Genomic DNA, 19,482 nt, shown 5'->3' with positions numbered 1-19,482 from the left:
TATTTCTTTACTACCTGCAACTTAGCCTATGACAACTGATGTTTATTTTATGTAAATTGGCTATTTTCCTTTATAAAGTAAAAAAAAAAAAAAAAAAAAAAATCAGGATTACTATGAGAAAAAAGAGACTTTTTTAGGAATACATTTAAAAATCAAACTTAGAAGAGAATGTGTACAAGGAAGGCAACAGCAAAACTTTAATTCCAGAAACTATGGTTACACATTTCAGTGGGTAGCAGTGTAGCATTAGTGTTGCATTTAGGCTCCAGCCAATTTACACGGTGTCATAGTCTTGTTCTATTGATCTGATGAAGTGTGGTACCTTACTTCATGAAATAACTTGCATGTAATTCTCACCTGTAAGCAGGCATCTACACAACAAGGGATTTGCTCTGTAAAATTTCCAGTAGTGAAGCTGTACTTACATAAGAAGTGAGAAAGAGAAAACCTGGGAATTTGTATTGCACTATTTTGATTTCCCGATCTCTTTTAGCAGGAACAGGGACAATCTTTTATCTTTTCTGAATCTCTGCCATTACGTATTTGAGATAAAATTTAATAAACTAGATTTTCTGCAATCCTGTCTTGTCTGAAAGTCTAATGGATTGAGTTTTGTTGGAAATTACTTCTTCATTGAGATGAACATGAAAGTAACATGTGATTAACTGAAAAAAAGTAGCAATGCAAAAATTTTATGATGGCAGGAAAAATTACCGAGCAAATAACTTTAAAACAAAAAGAAAAATCTGAATTTTTAATCCAGAGTTTATCCCTTAGCAAAATTTTGTGTCTGAGATAAAGTGCTATTCATGCCAGCAGCAGCAAACTCAAAACAAAGGTAGTATTAAACATTTGATATTAAATATGGGACGATTAACTCATAGTCATAAAAATATTTTTATATACTTTATAAAAGGTGAAGTCTAACAGTCAGTATGGTTACTGAATGCATAAGATGTGTATTTGTGTATTAGGTGTGCATTACATGCACATTTGATTTTTAAAAGCAGAACTCAGTTATTTTGAACATCAACAAAATTGAAATATTACTCAGAACATGTTTTTGTAAAAATTTTATCTTTAATAGTATAACATGAGCAGGCCATTTATCAACACTTAAAGTACTGTAAGTAAACTGTAGGGATGCTGCTTATTTAGACTCAATGTATTGCACTTCACTGCATATGATACCTAATTGGCAATATTCCAGTGTATATTTTCAGGAGCAAATATTCTGAGTTCCAGCTTACATGTTGGCACACTGACCTGGGCTTCTGCTAGCCATCCATCATAACTGGCAGCTACTGCATGACTGTATATAGCAATCTCAATAGGTTTGAGAGATGGATATCAGGAATTAGCAGGGGATCAATCTGAAAGGTTGTGGTTGTAAAGATGTTACTAATCACAGAATAAAAAATGTTGCTTGGACAGTATATTTTTAAAAGAGGTTACACATCTTCAAGATCAAGTTTAATTTTTTTATCACAGAAGTGATTTTCTTAATACTATTCTCTGGAATGGTTTTCCTCTTTTAAGTCTATTGGGATCAGTTGAGATGAATTATCTCTCTGTTCCGAGCTGGCAGTGACTGAAGGCACAAAGCTTCAGGAAACCTGGAAAGGTTTTGCTTTCTAGATATTCTGTCTGAGAAAAAGATGGAGAACCTTTATTGTGACACAAGTGTTTTAACTTTGTTTTCAGTACAGCAGATTGAAAAACGCAGGAATCTTTCTGCTGTGAATGACTTAGATCCCCTTTGTGGGACCAGATGGATCACCATATTTTAATCTGTTATATTTAATCTCATGCTTGTGAGATTTACATTGTACCTCAGAGCTCTAGAGGAAAGCAAGATCTTATTTTCCAAATTATCTACATAGAATGGATAAGGATTGAGGTGTCTTAGTGTATGATGCTGCAAAGGTGGCTAAGACTTTTGGTTGGTTTGCTTATAAATTCTATGTGTTAATGAGCATTTTCCTAAGCATGTTCTGTTTTCTCTGTTTCACTAATTCCAATGCAGTTGAATTTTAGGAATGACATGTCGTAACTAAAGATTTTTCTCAGTCTTACAGACATTTATTTGTTTCAGGCTATTTCCTTTCAGGTAAACTGCTAACCATTACAAACTTCACTAAATTGCAGTCCCTTTCAAACAAGAAATAAGCCAGGAGAACCAGTAAAAGGTGTATCTGTGATTTACACCAATCAGAGAGAGATTAAAACTAACCACATAGGGTAGTGGCAATAGTACATTTTGAGTTCTCTCACTGTAATACCTACAAAACTCAGCAAACACATAGGAAGTCAACAATTTTGCATTTGACCTGATACAGAAACACTCTGGTGTTTCTGGTCTTGTGGCCTGGGCTCCAAAATCAGCCAGATTGGGGGTTGCTCAGGAAAGCACAATGTAGATTAGGATCTATATACAGATAAACTGCTGAAAATTTGTGCTAGCAAAAAAATACATCATCAAGGAGGATTTTTAATGCCTAAATAGAGACTGTGCTGTGCCTGCTTCCCTTCTCTGGCCAAGCAGCAGCCAGGTTCTATTCTGCAGCATGTCCTCAGCAGCAGGTATGGAAAGCACCTGCTTAAACCTGCAGCCTGACACTTGAGGCACACTTAGAAAGGTTCTTCTGGTTATGTTGGATTGAAAGGTTACTGTTCTGTCTGCCAGACACACCCAACACACGAAAGAAATGTAGAGCTTGAATTGTTTTAAAACAGAAAAGCATCCTCCCCTTAGTGCTGAAGAGGAAAGTTATAGTTATGTCCTTTCACAGTAAGTCTGTCACAGAGCTAGGAATGACTTGAAGGGAGAAAAGTACTGGTTTTCAGTCCTAAGTAACTTGTCTGAGGTTCATGAGAGCAAGCTGTTTGTTATAGGTGTCTGTCATTAGAAAAATTTCAGCAACAAAATTCCATTCTTTTGTTTTGCTCAGTATTCACATTGCTGTTTTAAAGGCATCTAAATCCCCTTGTTCCCACATGAGTTTCAGTGGGGATATTTGGTCATTTTGCTGACTAAAAATGGTATCTTTAAATTTTTCCTTTTATGTATCTTTCAATGTTTTATTTCATGGTGTACTTCTGAATGGATGATTCTGGATACAGGGCTTTGGGTGGCTCTTGGAACTTCACTTATTGCTTTTTATCTCACTGTGCTGTGTCCATCACTGGCATGGTCTGTGGTCAGTTTCCCTGAATATTGAACAATTATATGAACAAATTGTATAACAATTATCTGAACAATCATATTGAACAAAAAGATGAACAACTGTGTTAGTGCTAGATGAGTTTCTAGGTGGGGATTCTGTGATTTGATCCTCCTCTCTAAAATAGATGCATATTTCCTGTCAGCTGGCATGTGGAAAGCATGCCCAAGTACTTCTAAGTAAGCAGCCACACAAATTTGAAGTCTACATTTACATTTGAAAAAATACAGTCCTTCCATGCCATAGTATCATACACGTTATCAGTGTTTGTTTTCTTCTACATTTATTTTGAAGAATACTTTTTGGACATATCTGTCTTTCAGCACAGAAAGGCCAGAAGATCAGCTGGGTCAAAGGTTCTGCTGGTTCTCTTTTGTATCTAATATTTCTTTCTCCTCAACAGGTGATTTGTATATTGGAGGAGTGGCCAAAGAAATGTTTAAATCCTTGCCCAAACTGGTGCACGCAAAGGAGGGATTCCAGGGCTGCCTTGCATCGGTTGACTTGAACGGACGGCTCCCTGATCTCATCTCAGATGCTCTCTTCTGCAATGGACAAATAGAAAGAGGATGTGAAGGTATTAAATATGCTTGTTTTGTTGGTTGCTGGGAGTTTGGTTTTTTTTATTTTTTTTTTATTTTTTTAAATATATATATACATACATATATATATCATGGTGAAAGTGCTGTGCCAATCCTGTAAGGTTTTTTTTGATATTTACACTCCATACATCAAGAGACTATATTTTACCTGCTTCTAATTGATCTTGCTTGACCCTTTCTTACATAAAGGCTGTGGTTTTTAGCATTATGGAGTCAGTCATGTGCCTGCCCTAAAGCACAGAGATTGATCTGAGAACATGAGTTAACTTCAGAATGTTAAATGTAGGTTGCTTCTCCAGTGGCAAAAATTTTTTGCATGTGTTTTGTGTACTTCTGATATATTTTAATTAATTATAACAACAATAACAATTGGCTTCAATTAAGCTCTTTATATCTTCATAACTCTCAGGCATTATTTAATGCTGAGACAGTAGCTAAGTAATTCCAATTTTAAAGCAGACATTTTGAGTTGGTTATTTCAAGGCTAATTTATGAAACTTTTTAATACCAATCTTCTATCTTCTATATTTTTGCTCAGCCCTTAGATTAGTATTGACATGAACCTCTCTATCTGAAATCAGTAACAGACAAATATGTTTTATCTCACAATTTTGTGTCTTTATTGACTCGTCTGGAATACCATGAAATTTAAGTGAGGACAGAATTAGAAGAAGTGTATTTCTAATTCAGGGGTGTCAATCTCTAGCTATTTTTCCAACTGTCATTTGATCCCACGTTATTTTTACTATGGTTTATGGAATAATTTGAATATATTTTCTGTCCCTGCATATCTAAGTTATTCACATAATTCTAGATTTTGTGTTTATGTTCAATTTTATGTGTTTTCCCTTCTCTCAAGTGCCATTCTTCTCTGGACAGAAAAATGTGTAAATGACATTATAAAATCTATTTCGAGTTGGAATCTTAATGATTTGGATATCAAGTTCGTTAAGTATGCAAATTGACATTGTAAAAATCTAAGGAGAGCTGGAGGTTCCTCAAGTTTCATGAGATAAATCTTCCTGGTGGATAAAGTCTCCCTTCTCTTTTGTTGTGCCTACAGTATATTTAGATGGGTAGAACTTTTTTGTTCTTTACCTGCTACTTTTAGTTAGCGATATAAGTTCTATTGTTAGTACATAGAAACAGACACTAAAGCTACAGAAAAATCTAAGATGGGAATTTTTCACATATCTTTCAGGGGTGCAAAAATATGTATTAGATTGCCACTGAGTTTAGAAAATTAGATTCTGCTTTCTGAATGGTTTAAGCAATTCTATCCCTGCACCATCCCTTCAGAGAGTCAAAGTATGCCTTAATTCCATTATGCATTTCATAGCTTCTTTTGAAATTATGTAATTTCCTAAATGAATTTTCTGTACTTCAAAGAAATATTGCCACAGGCCTGGTGTGTGAGTTCACCTTTTAATCCACTGGCACAACTCAGCAATCTGTGGATTTAATAAAGCTACCAACAATTTACTAAAGGCCATAAAGCCATTGTCCTTTTTGGTAGACAGTTTTTTCCAACACCGAAATCACCTGACATAACAAACTAATCAAACCAGATGTGCTGCCTGGCTCCCAGAGAACTGCCTCCTCAACAGTCTTCTGCCTGCAAAAGGAAATTGCTAACAGCATGGAACAAAATATCCCCTTCCACCCTTTCTGCTTAACCTTGCAAGTTACCTTCCATCTCACTTGTTTACTTCAAGTCCTCATGTCTGACCTGTCTGTCAGTCTCTTGTTTGCAGACCATTGAATCAGATGTCCAAAAAAGTGTTCTGCCACCTAAAAGATGATTTAGGTCACTAGTGAATTTAGGTGTCTCCTAGAGAACCCTTGCATGCCTCAAGCTGCTCTCACCTCTGCTGCTGTGTCCAGCCAGGACTGTCTCCATCCTTACAGGGCTGAGTTCCACACCAATCTCACCCTGCAATGGGATGTGTAAGCCCTGGAAATCTCCTGAGACATCAGGTCCAAAGAGCTCAGGACACAGCAGCAGAAGTAATTTCAGAAGTGTTAGTCACTACCACTCTCAATCCCAAAGACAGCTGATATATGTCCAGTGTTAAGACATCAGGCTCTGGAAAATCTGTCCTGAGAAGTGAGGCACTTGGATTTATTGTTTCCCAGATTTATGGAATTGAATTCTCCAACTTTCAGGTACATATTAAGGAAAAGAAAACAAACAAACAAACAAACCCTTTTTCTCTCTTCTGTCAAACTCTGAAGCCATAATGTACTTCTAATTAATTCTATCTGTTAGATTTTGTACTTAAAATATCTATATTTCTCAATAATTTGATGGTCATAAGTGCATTAAACATTTTTAGCATGGGATTTCTGTGGCAAGTTGGAAAGTTTGCATTTTGAAGTTTCAGCCACAGGCAGAAAGATATCTCTATCATTGAACATGAAACATAATTTACACTTGGCTGAATCCACCTTGTTGACAAATTTTCAGTGACTAGAACAGATAGAAACTAATGGCTAGAAAGATAAACATGTTAACTAGCTCTTTGAATTGTTAATGACAAACCCTAAAGCCAGGTTGTGTCAACACTGTTTTCCTCTAGTCAAATCAATTGTATTTCATTTTTCCACTTAAAATATGACACAAACATAGTTTTTATATAGTTATAAGAAAAATGCACTGTGTGTACATGTGCATATAAAATTAGTGTATTATATGAACTATATGAAGAAAATCACAGTATTAACATCATGAAGATTCTTGGTGGTAAGAGAAGAAATTTGTTTTTATAATATATTGTGAAACATCCATGTGTCAGTTTATAATGCTTTATATATATTGCATGCAAGCCCTCACATAGGACAAATGTAAAGGAGATCACAACATCAGTCAATTAAAAAGTCTGCAGTGAAGACAGAATAAATTAGAATATTTAAAAAAATTAAATATTAAAAAAAAGTGCTAGAGAAGGGTGTACCACAGTTTTTTTTGCTAACTACCTTAGTTCTTCAAAATACATATATATATATATAGGAAAAGATAAACTTGTTATGGTATTTACCACCATTAAACAGTCGTCTTCTGTTCTTTGGGGAAAAATAATCCTACTTTTGCTAAAAGAAATGCTTATATGCAACTAGTCTTGATGGTAATTTTAGAATGACTAATATAGATAAGCCAAGAGTGCTAAGAATCAATTTAATATAAAGAAAGATACCTCACTTTTTTAGCGAGATTGTATCTTTATTTTTTTCTAACTTATGCGTTTTCGTATGCACTTCCTAATGTGCCTACAGGGTCCTGCAGTTTATGTACTTTCAAGTCCTTGTGACTTTCGCTCTACTTTTGCAAAGATGAGGAAATTCAACATTGCATAACTAAAGTGTAAATAAATCCATGAATATATAACATTTAAACACCTACAGATATTTTCACTTCAGCTTTGTAAAGTTTCCGAGTAGCAGAATCTGGTGAGAAAAATTGTGTCTTGTCAGCTACGGGATTCTGTCATTATAATCCTCTGTTCGAGACAGGGTGATGTAATGCCCAAATGTTTAAACTTCTGGGCTTAGAACACCAAAGAAAAGGAAACCACTGTCTAATGTCTGCCTGCTGCAGTCAGCTATAGGTGATGGTGGTATTATTATTATTATTATTATTATTATTATTATTATTATTATTATTATTATTATTATTATTATTACTAATTCTCCCAACAGGAGAAAATAGAAGAAATAATTGTGCCAAGAAAGGGATGTAGTGTACCCTGCCCTCCCTCTCAGTGACTTTGGTAACTGTTCAGGCCCTGCTTCAGAGATTGAGCCGTGCCTCATTTAAAGGAAGAGGCCGTTGAACTGACTTATATTGATATAGAATTTTTTAAAATACTAGCAAATCAAAAGAAAATCCCACACTGAGATATTTGAAGGTCTCACAGAGAAAAGGGTTATGAGGATTTCTCTCTGGGGTGTGTTTTTAATTTACATAGCCTTTGGACCAGCTTTGCCCTGTCATCAATGACTGGCTGTGGGGGTTTCGAATGGATGTTGATGTGCTTCCTCTAAAACAATATGGGACAATTTTATAATCCCAGAATCAAATTTTTCCTTGTAGTGTCAGGAGTTAGTGTGAAATGTGTGTGAGAGCTCATAGTAAACTGTGGTTCACAGTCTGTATTTCAGCCTTCATTCACCAGTCACAGAGAAAGGCCTAGAAAAAAGGCAGACCACAGAGGATGATGGTGCTAATTATTCTTGAATTCAGTGTATGTGGACATGACAAAGGGCTAGTCAGGACTCAGCCATGCATTTACTTTGTTAATGCATTCATAGCTATCCAAGGAAGAAAAAAACCCACACTTTTAATTTTCCTCCATTACATGTCATCAGCTCAATTAACCATTATATTTCTAGTAAAATACTGGCAAATTACTGCTTTCTTATTTTGGCTTGCCTGAAGATTTATGGCTATTAGCATTAATTTGTTTGCATTATATGGCATTTCTTTCTCTTTTTAACAGCAGCATGCACTTTATTCTGAATGGTTTTTTTCTGTGTTTGCTGCCATTTCAATATTGCTTACTAACATTTACTATATTTTGCTTTTTTTATTTTGCTGACAAAGTTGCATTGATGAAAGCTGATTTGCAAGGTAGATAGCCCTGTGTGTATTAAACAAGACTGAAACCCCCAATGCATAGTTGGATTTCTGCAATAAATGCTCTGTACATTTCAGAAGTAGAGTGTTATTTCGTTGCTGATTTTGCCTTTCACACCTCTAAAACAATGGGCTAAACGAACTTTCATTTTCCAACATTGCTTGCATAAAGGCTTTCAGTCTTGAATATGTTTGTATAATGATTGCTTTAGTGCTTTGATTATTCCTTTTTGAAATTTCTTTATATTTCAGTAGTCTAGTTATGATTCTCTAGAAATAGAGTAGCTTTGTTTTTTCATGTGTATGTCACATTTTGGCATGCCTGTTCATTAGTAGTCTGATTTTCTGCATTTCCCCTTTAAGAAGGAACCTGCATGGGATCCCTAAAGCATGTGAATCGGTTCTTGTCAACATTCCAGCCAAAGAATCCCAAACTACTCCGAATTTCAGACCTAAATCATTTAAAATAATTTGTGGGATTAAAATAATTGTAATAGCGTAGCTTCATTTTATTATTTCTTAAAACTTGTTTCATTTTTCTGTTTCACTATCCAATCTTTCATATCCCAGAGCTTTGATTCCTGCAGCATCTGGCTTTGCTGTTTGAAATGCGTTTACAGGAAGAAACAATGAAGTTTTTAGACAACGTTTAGCCAGTTAATGGTCTGACTTGAGATTAACAAATACCTGACAACAAAGTTAACATTCCCAATGTACCTGGAATAATTCTGCTTCCGTTTTGTGCATTCTTATGTGTTTGACATAGTGATCTTACAACTAAAGCAACCCTCCCCCCTTTTAATGTTACATGCTGCTCCAAAACTAGCGAGTTTATGTGCGTTTGACTTGGTAACTCTTTGCTCATTTGATTTGAGATGTTGCCAACTACTCAATGTGACCCACTGAGAAGTACCTTTCTTTGGAAGACGAAGTGCAAGTCCTGTTTTGTGTGTTCTCATTAGGCCCCAGCACAACGTGCCAAGAGGATTCCTGTGCAAACCAGGGGGTGTGCCTGCAGCAGTGGGATGGATTCAGTTGTGACTGTAGCATGACCTCCTTTAGCGGACCATTATGCAATGACCGTAAGTACATGAGAAATTGTCCCTCTGAACACCTGAGGCCTCCAAGGCAGCATTTGAAGCAAGTGCCTAAAGCTTTATGTTGTTTTAATATTAGATATTTGACTGAACTGGTAAACCCAGTGAAAATCTGTAAGGCTTGTGGTAAGAACAAAGAATGTGCTTTATAAATTTTGGACAATGTACAATATCAAATACAAGCAGAACCTGGTCTTGTTGCACTTGATTCCAAGTCTAATATACTGATGGTTACCTTTTTGATGCATTCCCTTTCCTGCACAAATATTACAAATGGATTTTTTTTTCCTGATTGAAAACACATTTTACATTTTGTTATCTTAATGTAGCACTATCACAAGGGCTATAATTACTGTGAAACAGTTGAGAAGGCTTATTATCTCCCTTTGTGGATTTCTTTAGGTGACACACTAAACATGCCAATAATAAAAGCATGCTGAGTATTTTAGTTCTTTTAGATTTCATCTGAATAACACACAGCAACCATCTGGTCTTCCAGGAAAAGCTGAAATGTGTCAAAAATAAGAGTCCTGATTCACCAGCTTCATAATGTCGTTTTATTCCAATCTAACCTTATTGATCTAAATAGAATTATGCAGGAGTGATGGTGGAATAATAATGGAAGAGCCATAATGTTCCACGGTAAATGATAAAAGTAAGCTGCTGACTTTTGGTTTTAATTTATCACATTTGTAATATCCAAATGTTGCACATTTATATACCCATATGAAGATGGAATTTCTTCAAGGCATTTTTTTTCTATTTGTGTACATTTATCTGAAAAAAAATGACTGATGATAGAAAGTGTTGTATAACTGCCTAGTCAAGTTCTGGATTCTGGATTTTTCTGTCTTGTTCTGGTTGTCTGTTCTCCATTCTACACTCTACTCTGCATGCCATCTTGGACAAACCCAAAACCAGCATAATATTTATAATCTGAAAAGCTTTTGGCTCAAATTGTGTTTATCACAAGACTAGGAAATTAGCCGTATGCAAAAGCTAATAATTTATTCCCATGAAAGTTCCATAGCTTGAAAACTAGGGAAAGGATGAAAACACTGATTCTCTTCCTCTGCAGTTCCTCTCATGGTAGAAATTAAATGTGGTAGAAATGAAACTTTCAAGGATTTCAGCAAAGGTTTGGGTTTACTTTATGTACATGAGTTTCCACTTCCCAGCAATGTACATGATTAGTCATATTGATAAACATACATTTTTAAAGTTTCATCTCCCTACCTACTACAAGAAAAAAATGTTTCTGTTTTGCTTTTACGTTGTTATTTTTGTTTTTTGATCTTTTGAGTTGTTTCAGAAGTAACTAAAACCTATGAATAGAAAGTTTTAGATATAACATCTAACAAAGGGGAAACTCAGTTTATAACTTTTAGTAGTAATTGTTATGTGTACCTGGAATATTTTATGAATTATTTCTTCAAGTGACAGCTAAAGCATAAATTTGGCAAATTGATGAGCTTATTTAAGAAAGATACTTACCTGTGAATGCTCATTTATATAATAATATCATTGACTACATTGCTCACAATTGGGATATCTCACAATATGCCATTTCTGATGGTGGTAAAGGAGTCCTTTTAGAAGCTGGTTGCTACCAATACTTTATTCCCAGAAGAATCTTTTTTGCCCTTTTTTTTTTTTTTTTTTTTTTTATCAGAAGCACAAAATATAAATTTATCCTCCATATGGATGTTTTGTAATTGAATGCAGAGTCTAGAAAATATAATGCATTTGGTTTCTGCTTTATCTCGGCTCCTTAGATTAGTTCAGATACCAAAAAAATCTGCAAAGCCCATCTAACAAGAGAGAATTTTTGTAATGGTAAATGTGCTGGAAAGGAGGAAAAATGATGTTGTCAGTGTCATCTGCATGCTCCAAGCTTGCTCTCTGCTGTGTTTGGGAAGAGCATAATGGGAAGAGAAATGAAGAAATGTTACTACAGCTTTTGAAAAGTGGCAGAGGCTGCACACCACAGACTAAACTTCACAGCACTGAGTAAGACAAATTCCCTTCATGTGAGGAAACCTTCCAGGTCTGGAATAGCACCTGCTTGTCGCTGAAAATGCATCCCCTTCAGGAAGGATGTAGGCACCTTCCTGAGCATGTTTCCATTGCAGATTGTGCGTGGAGCGACATTGATTGACAGAAGCTAAAATTTAACCCAGTGTTGCTACTCAGGCAGGCCCTTGGCTCACTTCACATGTGAATATTCTGTTTTATATAAAATGGAATACTTAAGATGTCAAAATCTCATAGACAGAGATTTTTTTAGTCTCAAACTCCAAAAATTGACCATTTAAGAATGTGTCAGTGGTAATAAGAGATGCAGTTTGCAGTTAGAAGTACTTAGTCCCTCAACCAAGGTGATGGTTTCTCTGTGAAAACACTCTTAGAAAGTGTGCCATTCTTGCCAAAATGCTGGACAGATGAAGGAGGAGGGAACAAAACAGTCAGAAAAGAGGGAATGGGTGTTCAGATGGGTGGGTGTTTCACCCTCAGCTGGGATTCTACCCGTCACACATCACCTCTGTTTTGTTCCACAAGTACTTAGAGGACACATCTAAGCAGAAATTTCAGTGATAAAGGTGCCTAGGTAAGAGGTGACCTGTCCAACCCCTCTGTTCAGAGCAGAGTCAGATTGCACAGGTTATCTGGGTCATCCTCTCCAAAGATGAAGGCTCCATAGCCACTCTGGGAACCTTGTCACAGTGCTCATTCACCCTCACAGTACAAATATTTTCCTAAAGTTTAAATGGTATTTCAGATTTCTGTTTGTGCCTATTGACTCTTGTTCTGTCACTGGCCACCACTAAGAAAAATCCATCTTCTTTACCTCATATACATTCAAAACATTGGTGGATCCCCACTGAGCCTTCTCCTGGCTGAGCACCCTCTCTTTATAGGAGAGAGCCCTTGATGGCCTTTGTGGCCCTTTGCTGCATTTATTCCTGTGTTCTCATGTTGTTCTTGCACTGGGGGGCCCAGCACGTGGACGCAGTGTTCCAGATGCTTCTCAGCAGTGCTGAGTAGTGTGGAAGGGTCACATTTCTCAACCTTTCTGCAACATTTTACCACCAACAACCAGTGTTGGTCTGTTTTTGCCACAAGAGCACATTGCTGACCCACGTGCAACTTGTTGACTATCAGGATGCCCAGATCCCTCTCTGCCAAGCTCCCTTCCAGCTGGTCAGGCCCCAGCTTGTCCTGATGTGAGGGTTTATTCCTCCCCAGGTGCAGGATTTGGCATTTTTTTGGGGAGGTTCTTGTCGGTGCACTTCTCCAGTTTGTCAATATCCCTCTGAACAGCAGCACACGCATCTGGTCGATCAACCACTCCTCCCAGCTTCGTATCATCTGCAATTTGCATAAATGTGCACAAATTACCTTGCTGCATTTCAGCTGATACTTTCGGTGTGTTTCCCATAGTAACCCCAGAGCACAAAGATCTGACATGCATCATTCCTGGGCTTTACAGTGCAAATGTTTCACGTGTATCATTCTTGTCTTAAACTTCCAAAACAGAAAGTGTGGAGGAAATAATGAAAGAAATGGTTTCTTGGAAAGTGTTACAATACATTCCACTAATACTCTGTGAAAAATGTTTCCTGAATTTTTTTGTGATAACTGCTAGTTATTCCTTCTGTGCCATTCAGTGCATTATTGGAGGTGAATACGTGGAAATGAAAATGAAGATTTTTTTTTTTTTAAGTTCTCTCATAATAAGCACCATATGAGGCAGATCGTTTTCTTTCCTAGTCCAAGAGTGTCCTCTATGTGTCTGCTAGGAAAGAAGGAGAAATTTAGGGAACACACCCCTATGGAAAAAAAACTGGGTCAGCTATGTGTAAGGCTATAATTTTAAAAGTGTAGTCAGGGACAGCAACTAAAGAATTTGCAAATCTCAGTAGTCCAGTGAGTATGAAGTGCCTGTAGACCCTAAGCCTTCATGGTGGCAGAAGTGGGAACTTTCAGTGTGCTGCAGTGTCCTGTCTGCTGGAAGATAAACACAGCAGGACAAGTTTAGACCCCAAGACGCTATCCAGTTTGTCATTTTTTTAATTTAGATGTGATATGACACTTAGAGATTCGGGGCGCCAGTGCTCTGTAGATGAGATAGACGGGAGTGTTACACTGACTAGTGTAAAACTTGCAGCAGTGGTTTTTCCTACAGATGGTATCATGAAGAGACTGTACTAAAAGGACAGTTAATGGCTGTTCTTACAAATGGATGCATGTCCTCTGAGAAAATATGAGAAAATCATGAACATAGCAACCATATCTAACAGCAGGTTATGTAGTGAAAGGTATTCTCCCAAGTAATTAATCTAATTCATATATTTTTTTTTGTATTATAATAGTGTTGAAAATTACTGTGGCACGGCAAAACAAATCTATAAGAGATTATCTGCTTCCTATAAGTTTGCATTGGTTTTTACTCGGCCAGTCTTTAAGTATAGCCGTATTAGTGAATGTAATGGCACATTTGTGGAAACAAATACTGCTATTATGGCATGGAAAATAGCAGACATAATAACATTGCCACATTGCATTAGTATAGCAGTGTTCTGTGCCAAATTACAGGACAGCTTCAACACTGTCTGTTACCTTAAAGGAATAATGCACTGCTGATGTACTCATGATAACTAACACTTTGTCAACTCTTGCACTAAAATCCAGTTCTGAAGGATTAGTACTTCACTATGCAGTATCTCCTGGCTAGGAATTCAACATTCTCAGCCACTGTGAGTAGAAAACTCTTTTTAGAAGTTTATTTTATCTTATTTTTATTCTTTATCAAGAAAAAATCAAAAACCCTAATTTAAATGGAGAGCTGTGTCATATTACAAACATGGATTCACATAAAACATGTTTGATTTTTTTTGATATTTGTTTTTATTACAGATATATGTTCCAGCTAAAACTTTACCTGTCTTTGCTAGATCAAACTCCAAGTGTGTCTTGGCTTTTGTAATCCCCTTTCTGCATTGGGGGCTGAAACATGTATGTTTCCTAAAAAAAACTTCTAATTATTTCATATTGAACACCCTGAACGGTGGATATTTCTGACTGCTTCTGAGGATATTAGAAACAAGACACTGTAAAAATACATTAGTTAAAATTTATAAGATATTTCAATATTAGAGTATTTGACATGATAAAAATTTGAGAAGGAAGCAAATTGTCTCTTCACTGTAATGTCTGGAGAGTGTATTAAGTAATACTGAAGTACAATTTGAAGCACAAAACTTCGAAATATTGGGTCAGCATTCAGCATTAAATGAGTGGCTTTATGAATTCCAGCCACCTTCACTGCAGAGCTTGGATCAAAACAAGCACCTTCTCACACTAAATGAGACAGGAGTCTTATACTTTGGGAACATGTAATTAGTGAGTATGTAATAGCCCAGAAGCAAGGCAGGTAATTCAGTATTGCTCACAAGTGTAGCTGTGGCTATCCTGAGGTTTGCACTGTTTAATATTTTCAATCTGTGAATATATATTTGAAAAAATCCCACACTATAGCGTATAAAAAATGGGAGCATTATTTTCTCTTGTATTTGCCTCTGAATTTTTACAGTCTTCCAAACTCTTGTACAGTGTTGAGAATTTGGTAGTCATTTGCCTTTCTTCTGGATTGCAAACCAGGGTGATACTCACTTTGTATTACCAGTCCACTATGACACCAAGGATGGATTTAAATAATTTTGCTATATAGATTTCCTCCACACTTATTAATTGATATAACTTTATTGATAGTGAGTCTTTTGGACCGTGTGACACCTAGAATGTAAGATCTATCTTAATGCTACTTTTCTGAGCAGGATATATAGAAAATGTAGAAACTTAATTAATCCAGTGGCCAAAATCTGAACTAACCATAATATCCACTCTCAGTAGTATTTTCCAAAATAATATTACGTATTCCTAGCTTTGCAGTTGCTAGCCACCAATAAACAAGTTACCTGCTATTAAGAAAAGGGATAGGAAATTCCTCAAGTGTACTTTAAAACACATTTGATTTTCATCTCCAGTAGCTGAGAATGAAAAAGATTTGTCCCTGGTAACATACCAGTCCAAATACTTCATATGATTATTTTGCCACTGAGACTCACTTTACACATGAGAAATAAAGATAGCTGTACACAAAATTGCAGTGCTGGGCAAGATGGTGGAATGAACTAATTGAAGAAATCTCAATTTGCTCAGCTTATCTTTTCTGATATCTCACTACAATTAACATCTGGAATTTGTGATGACAAATATCAGTGGCCTAGTTTGTATAAAACTCAAAGGAAGTAGGACTTTACACACATCTTGAAGATGCAGAGAAATTGAGGTGTTTAGGAGAATTAGAAAAGCTGTAAAAAGTGCAAGGAAAGTGTTGCCTGTGGCTGTCAACTAAGATTATTTCTTTTTTGTCGTTTTTATTAGAAACCTAATCAAGATAGATTTCACCTTGAATTTTTAGGCCCCTGTGATATTATATGGCAGCACATGGTGCTTCAGGAAGAACTAGAGAGCTTGATGAATAGATGACAACATTTTTTCAGGCCTTTATTGTCTCAACTCTGTTAGGTTTTTTTTGCTCTACTCTTTTATGTGGGTCTTGCAGTATGTAAATTTGGAAGTATGTAAATTTTAGCTTTTTGCTAAGATATATCAGTCTATTAATTATGTAAGTGGACAGGCATGGTTTTCCTGACAGTTTGAAAACAAGCTTAAGATTTTTTTTATTATTTACGTCTAGATTCTGAAGTGGTCAGTTAGATGAGCTATCCATACATAAAATAGCTCAGGAATTTCCATTTTCTTAAATACATTGCAAGCTATATCTTTAAAAAACAAAAATAATAGCAAGCTGTTTGGCAGTCACTGTAAAAGCTCTTTTATGCAAGATTATTTCTAGCAAAGAGTAGCAAGTAAAGTATTAAGTGGGATACTTGATACAGAAAAAAAGAAAAAAAAAGAACTTTCAAGGTAGCCAAAATACATTGGTATAGTTGTTCTTGTAACTCAGATAGAAGCAATTATGCAACATTTCTGGCCTACTCAGAGATATTTTTTTTAATTTTACAATATTAAAAATGGAACATAGTGTCAGAAAATTGCAAGCTTCTCTCTGCCTCTGGAGGAATCAAGGGAGTAATTAAATTGGATTTTGGTATGTCAATAATATCTTTCTCTTATTAATGGCATCATAATTTTGTAAATCAAATCCTAGAAGTGTTTCCAGTGTCATAAAGGTGAAAATGATTAAGGGTTAATTAAATATATTCTCATGGAACTAAAATTGTTCTGTTGGGTATCATTAGATTCCTTTCTCTAGAACTTTCAATTATTACAATTTAATGGCATATTATGTACAGTTCAGACCTGAAATTTGTGTAGCCAAAAGCTATTCACAATAATAAGCATACTGGTCAAGTGCAGTCATTATTCCTTCTCACGGATTTCTCTGAACATCCCAACAATATCATATAGTAAAATCAATTTTATGTGCCTGGTTGTTTTCTGAGCTAGATTAATCATTATACATGGCACAGCTGGAAGAGAAGTTTTAACTCTGTATTGATGTCAGTTGCTCATCTCCAACAAACCCCCCCAAAAAGGCAATGAATTAGTGCTACCTTTTTTAGTAGATGACAGCTTCAAGAATCTCAGATGGTAAGAAAGACGAAAGCCTCTCCCAACCAGAGTCTTCTATAACCCATAGCATGAAAAAAGCTCAAAGTGTGTATGGATAGTTTGGTAATGTATGTCTATTTAATGTGTAAGGTATTTAAGCATTATGGTGCAATGGTGCTTCAGAAAGATAAAATTATTCCGTTTTTCTGAAGTCTCTTCAACAGGACTGGGGTTGCTAAGGCAACCTATTCTTCCTCAGCATGTGCTCTGGCTTGACAGCTGCATAGGTGGGTTAGATTCAAAGTAACTCCACACATATGAGGCATTCCCGTGCTCATTGAGAAACGAGATTTTGTCAGTCTCTTGACAGTCTTCTGTGTGTTCATTTTTGCCAAATCCTGCAGAAGATTAAGGAAAAGAAAACCTTTCTATTAAAACCAGAATAAAGAAAATGCCCTGAATGTGATCTAGGTAAATTGAGCTGTTTCAGAGTCCAAATTAAAGGCACAGGCAAAGATTCATTATAGACGTTTTTGCAGCTTTCATGATTTTGTTCCCATGCTGCAGAATGGACATTGCACCTGTTTTAGCCATTTCAGACCTGCCACTCCACTTGAGCAGCAGTTAATCTAAATTAAATACCCATCTTTTTCATAACATATGCATCAATAAGGGTGCTTATTCTCTCAATGTCACCAGCAATGTTTAAGATCCTTCAACATTTCATTTCAACTGAGGCTTCTGAATCTTGTGTGCAGGCACTGTGTTTGGAATTCTTCGTAGACATTTTCTGATTAGGTATTCTAGGATATTATGAAAGAAGGTAACAGAGTCAGCAATAACAGTGTGAAAAAATACTGATGGAAGCAATGCTCCTAGGACTGAAGGAACCTTACGGGGTTTTTAGTGTCTGGCTGCTTGATGAAGGCAGCTGCAAAATGAAGTCCCAGCCTGGGGAAAACCACTCTGTATTAAAAGCAGTCAGTATCCAGGCTGGGTACTGGTAAGCTGGAACTGTAGAAAAGAGGGTAAAGAACAGCTAAAGCTTGTGAAGCTGTTTGCTGCCCACAAACCCAATTAAAAGTTTGTGTTAAGGATGGATGTCAATTTTGTGGTAGTTCTCGAGGAATGATCACGCTGCTAAGCTTTATGTTAACACTCTCCTTAATGAAGCCACACTTTGAATTGAAGACAGACATATTCAGAAGCACATCATTTCACTGTAAACATCCACACACTAAAAGACACTTAAAATGTATGATATGCAATATTCAATGTCAAAGTGCATTAATATTTACAGATACCATTTGCAAATCATCTCAAACGCGGAGTCTGCTTTACCATATAAGGGAGTCATCACTACAGAGTGTTTTGATGTTTTAAAATTCTCTCCCTTTTAAATAGTGTGAACCTTAAGAAAACTTCTAATCAGGTCAATGGTCTGATATTTAGACAGGACAGATGCTTTCTAGCAGCAAACTGAAACTCAGTTACAATTTGAGTCTCAAATCACCCTCTGAATGACTTGATTGTGATATGTTGAAAGTCATATAGAGGGTCATGGAATTTTCCATCTCCTTCAAGTATTAAACCCAGTCTTGAAACTAAACCTAGAAGTTTTGAACTTGAAATTCTTTCTACTCTCCTTTTTTTCCCCTCTTTATTCCATCTTATGAATCACCAAAACATGTTAGCTTGGCCTTAGGTTGATTGTGGCCATGAATTTTTCTCTGCTCCGGTGGCAAGGGTGGCTCCTCAGCTACATTTTGCTTTAGTGCTGAGCTTCAGTCTTTCCTGTTTTATTCAGTCTTGTCTTTTTTTCCCTGCTAAAAGGATGGGGACACGTTTTATTAGGTTTCCTTTTGTAAACCCTGGGGGGAAGTCTTCATAAGAGGAAATATTCAAAATGATAGTATCTCTGTAATTGAAAGCACTACCAGGAATAAATGAAAAATGTTTCCAAATTTGCTGGACTGATAGTGGCATGTCAGATAAAGTTCAGATACTTTCAGAACTGAGTGGATTGAATTTCTGTACAACTGGGGCCAGAACAATTTTAAAAATCATAATTTGAGGGACACGTTACAGAGAAAACATAATTCTATTTCCCCCTGAAATTCTACCCCAAAGCTTTTCTCTTTCTTTCCTCTACTTGCTACCAACCTGTAATACTACTGATATTTAATTTGAACTACTTAAAGCAGCTTTACTGGGATGACAGGCAACTTCAAAGAAAGCTGAAAGCTTGTGTGACTCCAACAAATGCACAGGGCCAAGAGATGATA

At 36.2% G+C, this 19,482-nt stretch overlaps 1 protein-coding gene across 14 annotated transcripts in view; it reads left to right on the top strand.

Moving 5' to 3' along the window:
- Positions 1-19,482, top strand: part of NRXN1 (neurexin 1) — a 675,301-nt gene that overhangs the window by 330,534 nt on the left and 325,285 nt on the right. For all 14 annotated transcript variants that reach the window (XM_058835042.1, XM_058835041.1, XM_058835043.1 and 11 more), the window contains 2 exons: positions 3,628-3,801; positions 9,422-9,541. In XM_058835042.1, coding sequence (XP_058691025.1) covers positions 3,628-3,801; positions 9,422-9,541 — 294 coding nt within the window. The remainder of the gene's footprint in view (positions 1-3,627; positions 3,802-9,421; positions 9,542-19,482) is intronic.

This window comes from Poecile atricapillus, chromosome 3, assembly GCF_030490865.1.
Source record: "Poecile atricapillus isolate bPoeAtr1 chromosome 3, bPoeAtr1.hap1, whole genome shotgun sequence".
In the NCBI taxonomy this organism is placed as follows: Eukaryota; Metazoa; Chordata; class Aves; order Passeriformes; family Paridae; genus Poecile; species Poecile atricapillus.
Note: the sequence above shows the minus strand (reverse complement) of the source record. Positions and strands in the feature narration are given on the sequence as shown.